Source organism: Lissotriton helveticus, chromosome 5_1 (assembly GCF_964261635.1).
Source record: "Lissotriton helveticus chromosome 5_1, aLisHel1.1, whole genome shotgun sequence".
Classification (NCBI taxonomy): domain Eukaryota; kingdom Metazoa; phylum Chordata; class Amphibia; order Caudata; family Salamandridae; genus Lissotriton; species Lissotriton helveticus.
Window position 1 is genome coordinate 1,887,648,727 of NC_136065.1, and position 14,149 is coordinate 1,887,662,875.

Sequence of the window (14,149 nt, forward strand, 5' to 3'; positions counted from 1 at the left end):
AATTTACATTTAGTGGTGAGGATCCTGTGGACGTGTTGTTCCATTCACGCATTTTGGCTGTTCTGAAGTGGGACTTGCATTTTTGTTCTTTTACATTTCTCTTGGGAGCACCATGGTATTCAAACCGATGCTTCTGATGCTCAAAACCGTTTTCATGGTGCTCTTATTTTAGCTGCTGGGGTTTGCGAGTTTTAGGCCTTGCTGGTGTACCTGCCGTTTGCAATCTTTTATCCAGCCAAGCTAATTTTATACACTTGTCCGTCCATCTTGCCAAGTCTGCCGTCAAAATGGGTCATTCTGCTACCTTTCCTTCTCTCCCTCCCAACCCAGGTTATCCTCTCATGGAAAGGGAAAAGCTGTATGGGATGGACTGTAGGCGATGCATTTCCCACTATGCTCTTCAAATGAGATCAGAAAAAAATAGATTATCGACTCTTCGTAAAGTCACTGGTTCCAAGAAAAGCTAAACCATGACCACGAGTATTATCCCACATAGGGTCACTTTAAGCTCTATTATGCCTTGGCTAAGAGACTCTGCAGGGGGCACCCATGCCCAATTACCTGGATCATTCTACAAGGCGCTTCCGCTGCTCTCACCAGGGGTGTTCCAGTGGCTGACATTGGTTGGGTGGCCACTTGGTCTATTCTGCGTACATTTGCCCAAGTAGTGGCTGGCAGTTATGATAAGGTTTAAAATGACTTCAGGAGAGCTGTTTTGCATGATTTACTTGTTTATCTGAAAATGAAATTAAATCCAGTATTTGTGAAGCGCTCAATTACCCAAGGGTGTCAAGGCACTTTGGGCCATCGGGAAGATTAAGCGATCTATTGCCCAGAGTTACATGGTGCTGGACTAACCTGCTGCCGGCACCTTGGATCGAACTGTGAACACTGTGGTCCGAAGTCAGGTGACCTGGCCACTGCGCCACACCTCTTCCCTCAGTACACCTCAGTCCTGCCACACGATGGACCTTGGAATTCCTTAATTGGGTGAAGACTGTGAGAAGCTCTTGTATTCACCAGACCTATTGTTACAGACTGTAAGAAGTTTTGTCTTCAATTGCCAGATTTCATTGTAGAGGAGAAAGGCTGCTGCAGTTTTACTTGCATTGAGTTTGGGTATTTCTGTATATTAAATACACTAGAGTTCCTCTCAGCAACATTTGTTCTTGCTAAGAATGTACTGCTGCTTCACTCGCATACCCTTCCTTGTACACGCTATCTGCAGTAGTTCAGATCGCACTACCACTGTCGCCATGAAGGCACCCTTGCAGATCAATAACAGACCATATTTCCACTGTCCATAAACTGATGCGAGAACATGTGAAGTTGTGGATGATGGCGTTAATGATGTCATTGGTGCTGTCACTGGTAATATGTATTATATTATCTGTGTAGTCATTACCAGTTCATTACTTCCATTGTTCTCTTTGCAAATTCACTTGTTAGGATTTGGATTGTAACAGGAAAGTTTGTATGTGTTTTTGCTTGTTTGTTTCCAGGTTCTGGCGACTTACGGCAAGGAATTGAGAGGCTTTACTAGACCGTAGGAAACCTTGCCAATGAAGTATGAGTGTGGGTACATTTAGCAGGATAATGTTTATTAAAACAATATGTTAAATGTTGGACTGTTTGGTTTCCTTTCGTACAAAGCCTTTCATTTTCAAGTATTATTTCGAAATAATAAAAACCCCTGAGAATAAATAAAGATGTGTGTTGTATGTTTTCGAATTGCCACAGTCTCCATTGCTTTGCCTTTTCTTAATATTGTTATATGTAAGGTCTCAAAAGTTTAACATTTGCTTCGGAGCACATTCTCCATGGCGTTCGAATATTCCCCCCAGTCCTGTTATATACATTTTTCATATGTGTTTTTTTGGGAGGTTTTTAAGTTTATATATTATCATTATTATTTTACATGCTAAACAAGCTAATATTTTGGGTCAAATTTTTCAGCTTTGTACAAAGTAAGCTAAAACAAACAAATGTAACCGGCAATCGAGTTGCATAACCATACTTCTATTTAAAATACCTAAACAAGGTACTAATGCATCGTTTTCATTTGATATGATTTGTTGGAAGCTCTTTGATGTAACACTAGCTAACCAATGCATTGTTTTTCCTTAGGCAGTGGTTAAAGCAATGGAGCAGTTGGCTCAGCAAGGGAAAGTCAAGGAGAAGTTGTACGGCAAGCAAAAAATCTATTTTGCAGATCAGGTTAGTATGGCCTTCGCCAGCATTTCTTCATCAAACGTTTAGTAAACACCAGGCATAATGTTAGGATATGACTGCCCAGCATAGCTTCAGTGGTAACTGGCTGCATTGCAAATGCACTTGAACTTGGGTTAACATAGTCAAATCTTGAAGCAGCCTTAAGTTTGGATGCCTATATACATTGCTGCAGTCAACTTGCTATATATACCCCTAGTACTTTATTAGGCAATCATCCCCTGGGTGTCTTATTTGTTTGGTTTAATGAAAGAGACCAGGTTTGTAAAGTCCGGTTGGCTGAGAGATGGGCACTTGGAGGAGTAAGTGGTTTTCCGTAGGAGTGTTAAACCCTCTTTGTTTTGAAATAACAAAGTCCATCGGAATAAGTGAATAAAAAATAATAGACGTGGTCTTTCTTTCCAAGTTGCCCCAGTTGTTGTTACTGTCTTTTCTATGTATTAAGTGTACACACAGTAACTTGCTGCACATCATTCGAAGTGCAATTGAGTCTACGGTTGCTTAGCTAGGCTTATTCTACAAGTCGCTCAACTCTTGGGGCTAGTACCCACATTTTCCAAGCATATTTTATTTTTTATTTTTATTTTTTGGGTGATTTATTTAGTTTAAGTTTTATTTAAAAAAAAGTGTATTATAGATACAAATCCATTCAATAGTATATAAATACATTTAAACAATTTGAACACCACAGTACAATTAACTAAGATGTATGCTTTCCTGTTCTTTCTCCCTGGGAGAGATCAATACGGAGGTGCTTTAAATACCTATGGCTCACAATAGTAATCATGAGGGGACTTAATTTTTTGGTTACACAAAGCTCTTCTTTGGGATGCAATATTTAAGTCCCTTCATAAGGCCGCCTTAAACCTTTTATTGCCAGTAGCAACATCTATAGAATATTCTTTCATCGGAGCGTGTCAAGCCTGAATGATTATTAGATGCCTATGTAGCTTTGTTATCATGAAAGTGTCTGCCTGATTCACGTGCAAGAGATATTCCCTTCTTCCAAGTGTAGACGGCTTTAAACCCACATTATCTGGACAGTCGAACTGTCCAACCAGGCTGGTTTAACTCCAAGGCAAATCTACTCTGCAAGTGTTGCTTGTTGTATCCCACCGTGCCTCGCCATAGGGCATCTGTTAACGTTGGTGTCTGAAACCATACTTTCTTCATTAATCATTATATTAACTGTACAATGGTCCTTTTGTCACCTGCTTCCTCTCCAGTGTTGAACAGCAGTCAGTTTTGCAGTGAAGTATGTTTCAGTATTTGTTGAGAGTCGTGATTGTGGGTGGGTTTTCCCTTTAGAAATGAGGGTTTACCACATTTTTGAGTGTGTGCTGTTGGGCTGGTAGAGATTGTATTTCATTGCATGTATCTCGTTTTTTCAGGCTCAATTTCCCTGCGTGAGTGACTCTGAAATCAAGAGCCTAGACAGTCAGATTGCAGAGCTGTCGTCAAAGGTGCAGACGGCACAGCAGAGTTGCAAACAAATGGAAATAGGTATGAAACTTGGCCTTAGATCCTCCGTGCTCTGTTTACTTGGAGGAACACCAAGGCAAGTGACATGGGTCAGTCCTTCCCTTAACTATGAGAATATCTGCTTTGCTATGTGTGTAGCTTTGTTCCACTCCACCTTTGCACCCAGTGATGAGCATACAGGCACGTGCAGAAACAGATGTGCACACGCACATTCTCAGTCATACATACACCATCCTCCCAGCCATTAATTGAGGACCATTGTTCTCTTCACTGCAACTCACATAGCCCTGTTTTAGTTTACCTCCTTTAAGTTGAGCTGTCTTCTTTTATTTGCCTTAACGATGGCCACTGTTATACCTGCTGCTCAGCCAGTGTGTGTGTGTGGTGGCGGAATGTTGGATGAATGAGGGAGCCAGTTGGAGGATGGGCTGAGCAGCAGGAAGGCTGCTCCTGGTGGGGCTCTTGATGATGACATCTATCTTAATAAATCAACCTGCTGAATCTACATGGACCAGGCGTCATTCATTTACTACAGCCACCTTCCAGTAAATCTAATTCCATATTGAGTAATAACTTGAATATCTACAATTCTTCATTTAACAGTCCGCTCGGTTCCCTAACCCTTCCCATCTGTCTACCTTAATTACGAAGTAGAACCCATGTCTACCTACTTGAAATATACCAGTTTTCTTACTTTATTTGTGCATGTATTTTAGGTGTCGGAACTCTAAACATGTTAAGTGATCTTCTTATGCCATGAAGCTCCCAGCATACTCTGCATTATTTTTTCTTATTTCAGAGGGCTCAGATGTTTCATTGCAGTCCGGTTCTTCGATGTGATGTCACTGGACAGTTATCCAGCTTTGTTTGCCTCATTGAAGTGTTTGCTTTTATTCTTAATACTTATTCAGTTACGCATTGATCTTTCTTTTCCAATGGTTTATCCTAGAAATAAAAGATCTGAACAGCTCGATGACCACAGAAGCCATGGTTAAAGAAATTGACGACTTGAAAAAGGAGTGTGCCATCCACACAGAGAAACTGAAGAAAATTAAGTCTGCCACTAATCATGTGACTCCTGCAGAGAAAGAAAAGGTATTCAAGTGTAAACATACAAGTATGGGCAGGGAAGTCTGTGCATCTGCTCCAGTGACTTCTAACAAAGATTTGTGGGCGCACATGAGTATATATGTGTACACATCACATATATGTTTAGAAGTGGGGGGAGCATAATGGGCCGAATGAAATGTCTGTTCCGATGAGTATTGCAAATGTTTTATTTTTTATTTTGAGTTTAATATGGTTTTTGTCTCTTTGCATTTAGTTTTCACGATTTATAGTTAAATGACTCAAATGGAATAAAACTAAGAAGTTGCCACAATAAATACCCTGTAAAGTAAACCATGAAATCATATTTAGCCGTTGGAGTTTTATGCAGCAATTTCGTTCACATGATAGATCTGAGTGGAGAGGTGACTTTCATTTCTGCAGGGTGGTTCTGGTGGTTGTCAATAGGGACCACATATTCCAAGCCCAGTTTGAATTGTGGCTTCCCCGAATGATGTGCCATGTATGTTGGATATGGGTTCTTCTACTGGAGAAGCCGATATTAGATCCCGTGGTCTCCTTTCCAAACCAAAATTACTTGAACGGTCCTTCCAACCCTGTGCACACTGAAGTAAGAGGTACTCTCCGTTCAGATCTTTGGTATTGCCAGTTTTGTAATCCCCTAAATCAGAAGCTCTACAAGAAGTGTAAAAATGCAATCATAGTTATTGAATTTGTAACTCCTCACACACTAATTTTGTGGTCCAGCTGGGGAGCAGTATTTTAGATTACCCGGTATATCCAATCTGTTAGACCACTTAACTAGAAACAACTTTTTGCAACCTCATGGCCATCATTTTACTTTGAAACTATTGAAATGAATCCGTGTGAACTTGCAAGTCCTTGCGCAGCGCTCAATCCATAGCTCCTCTGCTTAAGACCTGCGAGATGCTCCAAGAAATGTTGTCTGTCTGCTGTACAAAAACAGATAATATTGGTTTGGATATGTATTTTGAGAGTTTCCATAGGTAATTGGGTCAGCAAATGTGTGGAATGATGAAGCAAGGTGACTTGGATATTGCTTGCATTTCTTGCAGAAGTATTAGTAGCTTACTTTACATTTTCTGTAATGTTATCTGGCAGCGTGCATAGAGGGTGAGGGTACAGTGAATAATTGAATTGAAGTTCTATTTCTCTAGCGAATGGCTACCCTGAGGCCTCCCAGCGCTGATTAATTGAATGGCAGGGAAGATCAACCCACGGTGCTATGGAAGCTTCCCGAACAGATGGGTTTTTAAAAGCTTCCAGAAGGTTATCGTTCTCTCGGAGGGCATGGGGAAGAGAGTTCCAAATCTTTGCGGCATTAACCGAGTAGGAGCGTCCGCCCCATCTCGCTTTACATATCTTCTTAGTGGTGGCCAGGCATAAAGAGCTGGAACGCAGGGTTATGTGAGGGAGATTGGGGGTGACCAGAGAGTGCATAATCGCCGGACCAGTCTTCCAGATGGCTTTGTGGGCCAAACACATAGCCATAAACTGTATCCTGGCTGAAATCTGGAGCCAATGGAGTTTCCTCAGTGCTGGTCTTGCCGATTGCAATCGCGGGGTCTGAAAGAGCAGGCGGGCTGCACAATTCTGTGTTACTTGCAGTTTGTTGATCGTAGCTTGGGGGACTCCGAGATATAAGGCATTCCCGTAATCCACGCGAGAAAGTATGAGGGCCTGAACCATAATTCTTCGTTGCCTTTTACGCAGCATTCTCATCAGTCCATAGCAACAAGCTGAGAGTTTGGTTGTCTGGTAGGTGAAATCGAGAGAGCTGTCAAGCCATATGCCGAGGCTCTTTATCTGTGTCTTTGGGGGTGGAGCGGGGCCTAAACAAGCCGGCCACAGGGAGGCGGGGACAGAGGACGATGGATTACCCAACAGCATGGTTTCTGCCTTGTCCCCGTTGAGTCTGAGGCATGAAAGTTCCATCCACTCGGCCACCGCCTCTAGGCAAAGACCTAGGGTGCCAGATGTCCCCTCAGCGTGATTTAAAGATACCACTAGCTGAGTGTCGTCTGCATAGGTGATGATCTTGATGCCGAATGGATGGACAATCCCTGTCAAAGGACTCCTATAGATAGGGGCTCAGGGCGGAGCCCTGTGGAATCCCACAGCTAAGAGGTAGCCTGGAGGACACCACATTCCCCTCAAAGACCTGAAAGTAACGGTCGCTGAGGAAGGATAGGAGCCAAGTCAGTGCCGCGCCCGACACTCCCATACTTTTAAGTCGGTCGGCCAAGATGGCATGATTGACCGTGTCGAACGCTGCACTTAGGTCCAGAAGGATGATGGCAGCCGTTCCTCCTTGGTCCAGCAGCCTCCTCGCCTCCTCCGTCCCCGCCAACAGAGCTGTTTCCGCTGCGTACTGAGGACGGAAACCCGTTTGAGAAACACATAACAGTAATCATTTCTTGCGATCTTCCTCCAGTGTACTCCATCACTGCCAGAGCCACAAATTGTCTTAGCCGTGTAGTTTTGTCCTACTGGCAAGATGCAGAGGTTAACTAATGCTGCTCTCTTCTTGGGGGTTTCCTCTGTTTGGTTGTTCCACCCCTCACCAGTCCAACTCTGTATTAGCGACCATGTTCAATTTTGAAGTGACTTACCAAATTACATTTCTCTTTCACACATCCCGTTGAAGTCTTTAAGCTATGCTTATGGGTTCTTATTTTTACAAGAGCAATGGTTTCCTCCGAAAAGCACTAAGCCTAGGCAAAAACACACATGCAATCTTCAAACATTTAATACTTTTATTTAATACCTATTGACAGTTATTCAGTATAACAATACAGCAAGTAAGTGCTCCAAAAAAATGGCACAGTGATGCTGGTTAGTGACAAAGATGAACTGGAAGCATGAATGTCTACAGAAACAGATGATGTTGACTTAATGGCCACTTAGTTAAAGAAGCCAGGACTCCAAGTTATAAGACAAATTCAACGGAGTGCGGTTCAGTTGTAGTCAACATGGGAATGTTTCGACGCATATACAAATAATTTCCAATGGGATCTTTAACAGGGACATTCAGGTATCCACCTCTCACCGTGGGTCATGTGATCAAGCATGAAGCGAGGTACAAACTTACCCAAATCCACTTGTGATTACGAATGTTCCAGCTGCTTTAGTAGAGCCTGGAGCATCCAGACGCCATCTCTCAATGTGTTACATGCTGATGCATAAAATACATAAGACCAAGGATGAAGCGAATGGAAGACCAGTGCTGACACCAGTACCACTGGAGTTTTCTTGTGATTGATACTGGAAGTTGAACTTCAGATTATTCAAACAAACTGCAATCTTTGAAACTTTGACTTCTCCCTCGGTGCTGAGTTTCATCCGTCACAATACATTTCAGTTCTACAGGAGGAGTGGGACTTTTATTTTATTTATTTTTTTATTCCTCAGAAGGTTCCTCTCAGCCTCCTTTCTTCATGCTGAAGGAGTTGGCTTCTATCGCAGACTCCTCATTTTTCGTATTCCTCCACCAGTATTTGTGGAGAGTGTACAAGTCGCCAGGCCTAGAGAATTTATTGTTAATAATCAGTCGGTGGATGAACCCGCTCATCCCTTCCCCGTGAGTTGGAATGCAGCATCCAGTACAATGGGTTGGATAGGACTAGAAAGGGTGGGGCTCAGAAAAAGACACTTGGAGGAAAGGTATCAGCTGACCAAGATGTGCCTAACGACCAGTTTTGATACAAGCAGGCCTTTGCACTTAAATTGTAGGAAATTAAATCTGTAATTCAACTTGTCACTTTCAGTGCTCGTGTAAGAGGTAAATCAGACTATTTTCTTTTCATTATTTACCTCTGGTTACTAGCAGTCCGCTAGAGCTATTATCCCACTGTCAGCCGATACTGAAAGTAGTGTGACACAGGAAATAACAGATTCTGCCATAATATCCACTTTCTCTGACTTTTTCCTGGATGCCTTAGCCAAACTAATTAACTAACCAACTCCTCCACCAAGCGAAGTGAACAAACCTCCATTTAAGGAGACCCTCCATCCCTAAAAATGCTGAGGTGAACCCGGATATTGTAGCATACGCAAGACTATGAGCTGGCGGTGTCGGAGGGGCTACAGTGGGAATGTGAAATGTCCTATAAACAAGTCCAGTGCCACTTTAATTTATTTGGCATATTTTCAAACAAGGCCAAGTCATCTCCATGCTTCACAGATTAATGTACACCATTTTGCAGCATGACGATTTACTCGAAATGGTGATAGGTCTGACCTCTTACCAGAAGCTCTTCAGACCGAGAGAGTGTTCTGTATAGAAGACCTCTGGGCAGCCAGCCCTGAGATCTAGGGGCTTCTCGAAATTCTCATTCTTCCAGAGGTAGTTTTGTCTTCAGCTTTGTTGCATATGGGTAACTTTATGGGCCAAGTCAACTAATTGTAAATAGAAGCCACCCGCCCCCCCCTCCCCCCCCCCCCTCCCCCGCCCCTTCCTGTGGAGTGACCAAATAAGAGTTCACTGTTGAGACCGGTACATCGCTCAAGGGGACCACCCAGGACTTAAGCTGCCTCTAGAACTCAAATGCTACTTTGCCATCCCTCATTTAACTTCCAGCTGTGGACATTCCAGATACAGCATGTTTTGCAAAGTCCACTGGTATTTTAGTCCATTAAGAGGTATTGATGATGTGGTGTTTCTATTTCTTCTAGGTGTACAGTGAGAAAAAGCAATATTGCAAGGAATGGAGGAAAAGAAAAAGGATGGTAATTGCTTTATTTTATGTTACCGCAGTTCTAAACCTGGTATGAACTCCTATCATTCATTATAAATAGTGAAATGGGTGATTTAAAGTCTGAGGTTATTATGTCCTGTACATACTCTTAGATCATACTTTGCCAATATAGGTTAATATTTCACTAATAAATTGGGCGATATTTAACTGTAAACTTTGTTTTAGGCCACCGATTTATTTGATGCAATACTTGAAGGATATCCCAAAAGCAAGAAGCAGTTTTTTGTGAGTAACCATCTTAATATACCTTCATAATTTTATTGTGTTTTTTATGTTAAGCTTAGAACCGACTAGACTGTATTGCCCAAACGAAAAGCTACTAGATCACAATCATTTTAGCCTATGAGAAATTTGCGAAAAGCTTTGAGGCAGTACAAAGGTAGCATGACATAGGTCTTTGTAAACCTGAGAAACCAGAAGATAGTCTGAACATTTACAGTTTCACTTAAAAATGTCCAATTATTGCTACAGATTTTTCATCTGGGGAAATGGATCAGAGAATCTTGGTGACAGAAGCAAATAACCAGGGTTCCCCAAGTGTCTTGTGACCCTGGAGCGAAATACTGCAGCCATTCCACGTGCCAAATTTATCTGAAATTCATCTCTCAAATAGACTTTACAACGTTTCAAATATGCACCAGTGTGGAAGTGCAGGATGCTAGGACATTTGAAAAAAGAGGCTGCATTCCCCGCCCTACCTAGTGTTTAAGCAGCTAAAGTAAAGCTTTGGGAGGTAAGCGTCACATACGCCTGAATTCTGATTTCCAAGTACTCTACTAAAATGTATAGCCTTCCTTGATACCCAATGTCTACTACATTCATTTTATCATGCCTTAGGTGAGTTTCCTGCTGGAGTCATCACCTATTTTCAGAATAACTAACTATGAATGTTGTAATATCTATCTTCCAACTTTATATTTACTATTATTCAAAATCTCAATAAAAGCATTCCCAAGACAGTCTACACTAATGACACATTTCAGAAATCAGATTTTGCCTAGTTTCCATTTGGAAAGCTTTCTGGTTTCACTACAGGTTTTATAACTTCTTGTTCCCAACTACAGTGAGTGTGCAGATGGAACAGAAATGGGAAATATTTACCACTGCTTTAAAGGGAAGAAATGGCTCTCAACTTCTTTAGAAGGACAAGAGTGGCGAAATTAGCACAACACACCTTTTGTCAATACTGCTGTTTAGGAAAACGGACTTCTTTTTTGCGTTGCATCTTTTTCCATTTTTCGAACAAACCCCAGATGTTTTTGTCCTGTTTCTTATTTCTCAGACCACTCAAGTAATTCACAAACCGTGGATTTTGTTAGTCTCAAATATGTAGAGAACGAAAGCATGTCATTGTTGCCTGGATATCACTTGAGTAAAACAGTTGTGAATGTCAGAAAAGGGCGTGCTATTCTAAAGAGAAGCAGTTAAGCAAATATAGCCTGATTTAAATATTAAATTAAAAACCCTGCCAACTTGAGCAAATTCTTTCTCTGTACCAAGTGCAGTGGAAACCACAAAAGGTAAGCTCTATTATTTAACTGATTTAACCCAGGATTTATCCAAAGACAAACTTACTTTTAAAGCGGCTCTGCATGTTAAGGTCAGAATGCCTCCAGTCTAGTCTACAGGAGGTTTACAAAACATTTGTTTTCTTTTTAAGATTGCCTCAGACATACCAATCTTAATTTGCTTGCGGAATATGATTATTCCGGGCCTCCAAGAAAGCTTTCTAATTGTTTTTGAATGTGAATAAAGGACACTTGGGCATATATATTCAGATTTTGCTGTTCAGCCAACAGTTCCGTCACCATGTAGACGAACGAGACACAAGGCAGTATTCTATTAGTAGGTTACTGAACTCTGAGGCGATTCACTGTATCGTTCTAACCCATGGCAACATGCATTCTATTCCTTACAATACATGGTCCCACTATTACCTCCCCCAGCCCCAAGAGCTTGAATTCTTTATCTTTTGATATTCACATGAAAGTGTTAGTAGCTGTGTGGACTAAATACATAAGCTATACTTTGAAATTAAACACTAGTGAGCAAGAACACATTCAGAGTAACCAGTCTTGTAAAAATGGCAGTGGTTTATAATTTATTGTAAATTGAAGAGCGCATCCTGTCGTGTAATGCTATACAAAAATTAAAGGGACTGTCCTTTTGCTAATGACTGATTTCGGGTGCAAATATGTGTGAAGGATGTACTGGGTGCATTGTGTGATTGGGGAGGTGGTGAAGTGAAGGTGATGCAAGGCAGTATATTCAGGAGAGTGTGGAAATGTGCTGGAGAGGCAAGAGATGAGGTGTAAGAGATTGAGATGTGAGAGAAAAGGGCGTATACGTCTAACATTGAGCACACATAACAGGAATGATTGAGACACTCTGAAGACCAATACCCCTTTCACAAGCATCAGTGATATTGAATTCAGTCTCACGTTCAGATTTGAAACATTTTCAGAATTAATTATTTGTGACAAAATAATTGTTCCTTATTTTAAACCGCTAACAAACATTGACAAAGCCAAACATCCTGGAGAGGTTTTAGGTACATGCCAAGTAGATGATCTATATTTAGGTGCACTGAAAGCTCAGTGCAACCAAAATACCAGTCTGTTCCACAGTATGAGAATCTGAGAAATGTAGTTTGTGTTTAGGCCGCACCCTTAATTACATACGCCACTCCTCTCTTGCAGACCCCCACTTTTCATCCCAGTTGTAGCCCTGTATCACGTTTTGATTGAACCAGTAGCAGACCTGCTGCTTTTACTTCCGGGTGTCACTGCATTCCAGCTGCACCTAGGGTGACGGTAGTGAGAGCTTTGCAAGACTTATGCTGGATGGGTAAATGTCTCGGTGGTGTGTAAATGATATGTACTGGATTTCCTGTCCTTTAATGTTTTGATTTATTGTGGTATAAACAGCAAACTGGTATACTATAACTGTATTATGACTGGTCACATGGGAGTGAAAGTACATTTATTTTAGCTTGGGGTTTGTAGAACACGTTTCATGTAATATGTTGATTTCGGGGGGGGATGAGGGAACATAGCGCTGTTAAGCTAACACCAAGAATGGAAATTTTAAAGCGGGCAGACTGGGCCAATTCTCACCATGGAGACTACCACTACACCTGAAGAAGTCCCTAGAAATAATGTGGTGGTGTAACTATTTAAATTGAGGTAAATAAACTGTTCCTCTTATGCCCCTTGACCACACCTTAAACTCTCACCCTAACACTTCAGTCCTTCCTATTACACACAGACTGCTCTAACACCAATCCCGCCTACAACCTTACCTACTGGTTGGACAAAGCCCAGAAGACAAGCACGCGTTTCAAGGTAATCCAGGTGCGTCTCCCCTAACCGCTGCGTTGCTATTTTGCAGGAGGAAGTTGGAGTAGAAACAGATGAGGACCTCAAAGTCACCATACCAGACGCGTGAGGGTGGCCCAAAAAGAAGGCAGTGAACACCAGGATTGGAACTGATGTATTTGGCCTTTTCAACGGTGCCTTGTTTCCGAAATCGCCTTTTGAACGCTTAATGTGTTCCTCTACAGAGACAATCAAAAGTGTTGCTTTTTTTCCTAACATTCTTAGAGTTTTGTTTCTTGGTTGAGCTGGGCAGCTGTTGTTCGACTGTAATCTGGATACGCGTGTCAGAGCTTCCCTAATGTTTGGATACCTGAGCGGGCCAGTAAACACTGCTAAAATGGTATAGCATCTGACTGAAGTGAGCAGGGAAACAGTGAGCAGGGAAACAGTGAGCAAGTTAAAGCTGTAAAACATGGAAAAGCCTTTTTAGTTTGGCATGATGAATGTTTAATGGAATCTTCACGCAGTAAGATAGTAACCTTGTTGGAGATGAGAGGCAATGAAAAGTAACATATTTGCTTATTGGTTACGGATTTGAGATGAGCAGAAATGCAGCCTTTATGCCAGTTCTTGTTATGTTTGGCCTGCCTTTATGCTACCAGCATGCCTACTTTTTCACCGTCTTTGTCGCCCACACAGAGGGAGTAAAGATTCTAGGAAATGTCTACTGATTGGGCAAAGTTGATTATTCAGTTCAACATTTGAGCTTATGTGGTGCTGATAATATGTATATAGCTTATCTGACTTGAAAAGTCGATGTACCGTATTGTAAATAAAGTTTTATTTATTCATGGAAGGGTGTACCGGTGTTTCTAAAACCATTTTAAAATGGCCCTTTACCCCTAAATTGAATGTTTAGACTCCTTCACATTAGATTGCTTTTTAGTTTTCTCAAAGTAAACTCCTGCTTTGGGAATTTGTTTTCAGAAAACAGAATAAAACATCTCACTAACAAGGCAGCTGCCTGGAGAATTTTTGTGGAGAGCAGCGTCGGAAAAATATCCCTGCAGCTGAACTGACCAGGAGACCGAAGAATCTAGAACAGCAGCGTCTGTATTGTTGAACTGCAGTCTCCCTTATTTTCGATATTCTGATTAGTCTGCACCATGCAATGATGGGCGCTTTGATCCCTGCGGTTTTTTGACGATATTGAAAATATAAGTGTTAATGATCATGTACAAATTGATACTTGTATCACCCTTTCCACAGTCCCAG

General features: G+C 41.6%; 1 protein-coding gene across 1 annotated transcript in view; it reads left to right on the forward strand.

Moving 5' to 3' along the window:
• Nucleotides 1–13,730, forward strand: part of PSMC3IP (PSMC3 interacting protein) — a 33,603-nt gene extending 19,873 nt beyond the window's left edge. The window contains exons 3-8 of the mRNA XM_078645371.1: nt 2,128–2,217; nt 3,621–3,732; nt 4,661–4,806; nt 9,475–9,528; nt 9,723–9,782; nt 12,948–13,730. Coding sequence (XP_078501497.1) covers nt 2,128–2,217; nt 3,621–3,732; nt 4,661–4,806; nt 9,475–9,528; nt 9,723–9,782; nt 12,948–13,004 — 519 coding nt within the window. The 3' untranslated portion in view covers nt 13,005–13,730. The remainder of the gene's footprint in view (nt 1–2,127; nt 2,218–3,620; nt 3,733–4,660; nt 4,807–9,474; nt 9,529–9,722; nt 9,783–12,947) is intronic.
• The last annotated feature ends 419 nt before the right edge of the window (nt 13,731–14,149 follow it).